Source organism: Rhagoletis pomonella, unplaced genomic scaffold (genome assembly GCF_013731165.1).
Source record: "Rhagoletis pomonella isolate Grant_MI unplaced genomic scaffold, Rhpom_1.0 Rhpom_scaffold_00009, whole genome shotgun sequence".
Classification (NCBI taxonomy): domain Eukaryota; kingdom Metazoa; phylum Arthropoda; class Insecta; order Diptera; family Tephritidae; genus Rhagoletis; species Rhagoletis pomonella.
In genome coordinates this window covers 889,200-894,823 of record NW_023458563.1, presented here as the reverse complement: position 1 = coordinate 894,823, position 5,624 = coordinate 889,200, and the positions used below count along the sequence as shown (strand labels likewise).

Below are 5,624 nucleotides of genomic sequence, written 5' to 3'. Positions count from 1 at the left end.
GCAGCAGCCTTAATTGCAAAGCAATGGAGTGCACTAAAACGTTTGCTCAAGCAGCCTCAATTGCAAAGCAATGGAGTGCACTACAATGTTCACTGTTCTCTAATAGATTAGGTGAAAAATGCAATATTTTCGCATTTAGCAAAATTAAAACACGTTTTTCGCTGTAAAGTGAACTGCTTTTTGCAGTTTCAACTCGTTCTTCTTTTCGCTGTATTCTTTGTTTACTTTGGTACACAAATGTCAACGCACAGGACGGCGCAATCTTGTATTCTATCATTCTTGGTAGGGTTTATATACTACTTGTAAAAAATCGGTAGTGGGTACCAAATAAGAAGTACTGGGTACCGAAATCTTTCTGAAGGTTGTATTCCGTGTATTGGGTACCGACATTTCAGGACAACACTATTTCCTGAGCAACCCTTCGATTGCGTCGATTTTATTATCGTTGGTGATATTTGTCTGTTTGCCAGCAGAAAATTTGTTCTAATATTTAAACAAAATTTATTGTGACTATCTTTGCAAAAATGAGTGATCCATTGCAAAAACCAACACGAACGAGTGTCGTCCAATCAGAGTTATCTGACCTCAAATTTGTGAAGCTGCATAGTCCAAAAATGAAGAGTGTTTATTGGCAGCATTTCGGCTTTCCCACCAATGAGTACGATCGGATTATCACAAAACAAAATGTTGTATGCACACTTTGCCACAAAGTTTTAACTAATCATGGAAATACCACAAATTTGCGCGCTCATTTGCAGCACCGCCACAAGGATATATTTCAGAAAATTTGCATCGAAAATGGGATAAGGGTGCCACCTCGACGCCCTATTCCGAAGAGCACCAATAGCGGAACTGGTCCTGGTCGATTGAGTACAAAGCGCGATCCCCTTCGTCATAAGGTTAAAGTGGAAGCTAGAGACTCGTATAACGACATCTCCAACCAAGGTATTTTGCCAGGAGAAGAACCATCAACTCTCTATGAGTCAATGGTTCCAATGACGTACGACGACGACGACGTAATAGATAATGATCACTTTGTGAAAGTGGAAGTATCTGGCAACGCAAATGCCGGAGCAAAATATAGGAATACACATGAGCATAGCACAATTGAAGTAATTACAATGGATTCGAAATATAACACAAACTCCAACTATCGCTCGGATATGGGAGAAATAGTAAATCAATACCAGTTGCAAGATGCTCTGGTAAATATGGTCATAAATGATGTCCGGAATGTGGATACACTTTATGATCAGGGTATGTCGACATTTATACGCACCCTTTGCGGCAATGTAGCATTTCCATCAGATAAAAAGGTAAATTCCTATAACTTTTATTTATATATATATATATGTATATATATTAGAGGCCAGCATCGGAAGATATTTGGCTTCACATTGAAGTTTTCTAACGAATACGCTTCCTTTTCTTCCGCTCACTGAGAGCGCGGATAGTGAAGAGAAGTATAGTCGCTAACACTGGCTACACGCGACGAACATGTGCACGCACATGTGCGCCAACATGCTCGCTGTCGTTTGCCACAGACGGTGAGCGGCTCATATGTAATGTGACCAACTATTTCATAGCTCAAAGAAGTACAGCTTAGGTTGGGTTAAGTTAGCGCCGCGAGCCGATTACGAAATTTCGAACGCGGCTAATTTCGATCCCTGAGAGCTCAGTGTTTGTTCATAAGTGCGAGCCAAAATGCTTCCATCTTAGCCTCGCGAAGGTTGGATAGTCTAAAAGAAAGCGTGGAGATGATTCCACTTCATCTTCATCTTGTCAGCCAATACAAAAGGATCAGTTGAAATTCTTAGTCTCACTGCATGAATACCAATCGCACAATGGCCTGTCAGAATCCTCATCATTAGCCCTTGAGAGGTAACGTATTTTTGAGTGCCCTATAAAAACATTTGCTGCAGCAGAGAAACGTCTTCTTTTTCTTTTTATGTCACAAAAGGGCCCGGTTTCCCTTTGCCGAATAGCAGTTCGTGCTGCGACAATTCTGTCTGCAATATCCGCCGGTGCCGCGTTCAACATATGTATGGCAAGCGCCAGTGTAGGTGTGGTTCCTAATGCTCCGCTAATTCCTGTTGCCAAGTGTAGCTATCTGTAGAGAGTTCCACCAGACAAGAGCTCCTTGAAACAATATAGGATTAAATCTGGTTTCCTAGAGCTAATGAATTAATCTGGGTGAGAGACATCACCTTTTACCGATAGCTCCCCTACAGGAGTACAAGGCAACCACGACAGTCTGGTCTACGTAACCGGAACGACCCAGATTTATATCTGGCCAAGGACTGTCACTCCAGCAACACTCCCCAAAAAGTCTTTGGGGAATTTGTATGCTGCTACAACAACAACAACCGACACATTTCCTACCGTTTCCTCAGGACTTCCACGATAGCCGCCGTTAATCACCCACCTAGTTACCTGGCTCAGGTAACCTTGAGCCAGATCAAAAAGGGTGTATAGAAATCGTCCCTTAACCAAAAGTTTCACATCATCTACATAGGCGATCACCCAATAGCACACTTTTTCCAATTCCTCTAGAAGGTCGTTTACAACCGCAATCCAGACCAGGGGGGGGGGGGAAACACCACCTTGTGGAGTGCTCCTTTTGACTCTGCGCTGAGTGCATGCGCTCCCCTACTTCGCCGGGACAGTTCTGCCACGTAGTAAACTATAGGCACGCCTTATCAGGTTGGTTTCCACCCGCAGATTATGAATATACTTGACTATTGCCTCTGGAGTGTCGTTGTTGAAGGCCGCCTCGATATCGAAGAAGGCCCTACTGCATAATCTTCATGCGCGAAGGCTTCCTCTGACCACTTTACCAATGTGTGCAGGGCGGTATTCACCGACCTTTTCTTGCAATAAGCATATTGAAAATTAGTCACGAGGAATCGCGTTTATTATGTACAGGTCAATCGGTCTCTCTTAGCGTTTTTAGTAAAAACGAAGAGACTGATAGGCCTAAATCCCTAAGGGAAACGTGAAAGCCTTTTCCGGTCTCCGGAATGAACGCAACACTGACTACCCTCCAAGCCTCGGGAATGTACCCGGTCCTCACACAACTCGCAAAAATAGGATCCAACCAATTTCATGGCGTTTAGAGCCCTTCGCAGCTACGCAAATATGATGCCATCGGTCCCCGGCGACTTTAATGCTTTAAACAAATTTATCGCCCAGACCAAGTGACGATCGTCGAGAAGATCGGAGAACTACAGGACCTGAAGTACAAAATATCGCAAAGAAGTACACTTGACTGTATTCGAAGTACAAAGTACAAGAGCGAAAAAAGAAGTATAGTACTTCCGAAAGAAGGACGGTTGGTCACACTACTCATATGTGATTTTGTCGTGATAGCGTTAAGAGGGATAGCAAAGACGCGGATGATGAATCTCAAATGCTTATGACTTAGGTTTTTTTATTTATGTATTACTTAAATTTATTTATATTTCACTTCTATGTATGCACATACATATCGTCGTTTAAAGTACGAAACCGCGTATCGTCATACTGCAAAACCGCGTAACTGACATTGGCTGCCAAAAATTGAATTTGCTCACAGAAGCTCTTGGCTTAATCCTTATCCATTCGTCCTGAAATATACCAGCCAGTAATGCGATTGTTTTATAAAAAAGAGAACAATTTTGAAATATGAGTGTTTTTACTCTCTAGAAAACAATTTATGCAACCTCCCATACGCGGTTTGGCATTATCTTGATACGCGGCTTTGCATTATCTTGATACGTGGTTTTGCATTTTGTTGATACGCGGTTTTGTACTTTAAACGACGATATACATATAGTAATTTAGTCTCATTTATCAAAAATTCAATAACGTACATGGCTTGGCTGCACTTATCCGCCGATGTGCACACTGCAAGCATCAATACAAAATGAGGTTGTTGTTTTTGTTTCCAATGCGATATTATCGATTTTTTTTTATTTTTTGCGAGCATGCCCTACAAACGACGAACATGTACCGCAAGCCGAGCATGTGCGCGCACATGTTCGTCGTGTGTAGCCACTGTAAGCTTCGAGTAACTAAGTAAAGTACTCGACAAAAGTATGTTCCGAAAAAGCGAGCAACATAAAAGAGGAGTACTTCGTTGTGAAACTTCCGCAAGTAAAACGTTCCTTCATGTGAAGTTTTCAAGTATTTTAGGAAGTTTTCGTTTGAGAGCATAATTTATATACATATAAGAAATATGATATGGCTCGTGCACATAAAACATATTTACGTTTATTTCTATACGTTTTTTATATATATATGTATTATTTAGGTATTTTTATATCATATCTATCCTCATACTACATCAAATTTAAATATTGTAACACAATTTTGAAGGTGGTCGGCTTTACCGCCTTCGGAAAAAATGCAAATTTTTACATAGGGTTGCTATCTGTCTGAAAATAAAGTGAATAAAATATTTAAGTGGCGTAAAATTTTGCAACGCTTTTATCGAACGAAAGGCATTTCAGTGCACTTTTATCAAGAGGTAATATTTTTAATAGGGCTGCCAATACAATATAGAGACTTTGGGACTTATCGACACAATAATCGATATTTTTATCGGGGTTGTTATCGATATTTTTATCGAATTTGTTATCGATTATTTATTGATTTTTTATCGATTTTGTTATCAATTTTGATATCAACTATTTATCGATATTTTTATCGCCTTTGTTATCGATATTTTTATCGATTTTCTAATCGATTTTGCTACCAATATCGATTTTGCTATCGAAATTTTTAACGAATTTGTCATCGATTATGTAATCGATATTTTTATAGGTTTTGTTATCGGTATCAATTGCATTGATTCACCGTGTACCTCTAAGAAAATTCTTACTTCAAAAAATAAAACCAAGGTCCTTAATTTGACATCTAACTTTTTATGCGGATTTTTTCGACCCGAACCAGTACGATGTCTTTCGTAAAGACAGGGATCCCATCAAACCCGGATGTAACCGAGGTGGGGGTGTGTTGATTGCGGCCCGTACTAATCTCCAAGCTTCGTTTCTACCTCATCAAAACGAAGACACTATCATCGATCAACTTTGTGTTCGTGTCAGAGGTTCCCTTGGATTGCTGTATATTTGCGCCTCTTATATACCTCCACTTAGCTGTACTAGCTTATACATGTCGCATGTTGACAATGTGCTAGCTCTTCATCGTAATATTGGGGACAACCAACTTTGTGTGCTTGGTGATTTCAACTTAAGCAATGTAAGCTGGTCGTATTTCGATAATAATTTATTCTTGACTCCCTCAAATGAACAAAGTTCTGTTGAGTCATATGTTATTGATAACTTTTTACTCAAATAAACGGCCTCGGCAACAATATGAAACGCCTTCTAGACTTAGTCTTTGTAACGTACAACATAAACTTTGAAATTTCGAAACCTTCTTCTTCGATATCCCCACCCAATTCATTTCATTTACCATTGGTTTTAGACATCGAATTTTTTGAATTTTTCGAAGATTCCCTAGTACACAAAACTGTTTCATTTAATTATAATCGCTGTGACTTTGACGTGTGTCAAGTTAGCACTACACTTTTCGAATTTGGAAAAGTTAACTACGGCATTAATTGTAGTGTTTTTGTTGTAAAT

The 5,624-nt window shown here is 39.8% G+C and overlaps 1 protein-coding gene across 1 annotated transcript in view; it reads left to right on the top strand.

The window, feature by feature from the left end:
- Positions 1 to 419: 419 nt before the first annotated feature.
- The window catches only part of LOC118745536, a gene marked incomplete at its 3' end in the record, with an annotated part of 62,531 nt that continues 57,326 nt past the window's right edge, over positions 420 to 5,624 (top strand). Inside the window, 1 exon segment of the mRNA XM_036478982.1 lies at positions 420 to 1,316. Coding sequence (XP_036334875.1) covers positions 525 to 1,316 — 792 coding nt within the window.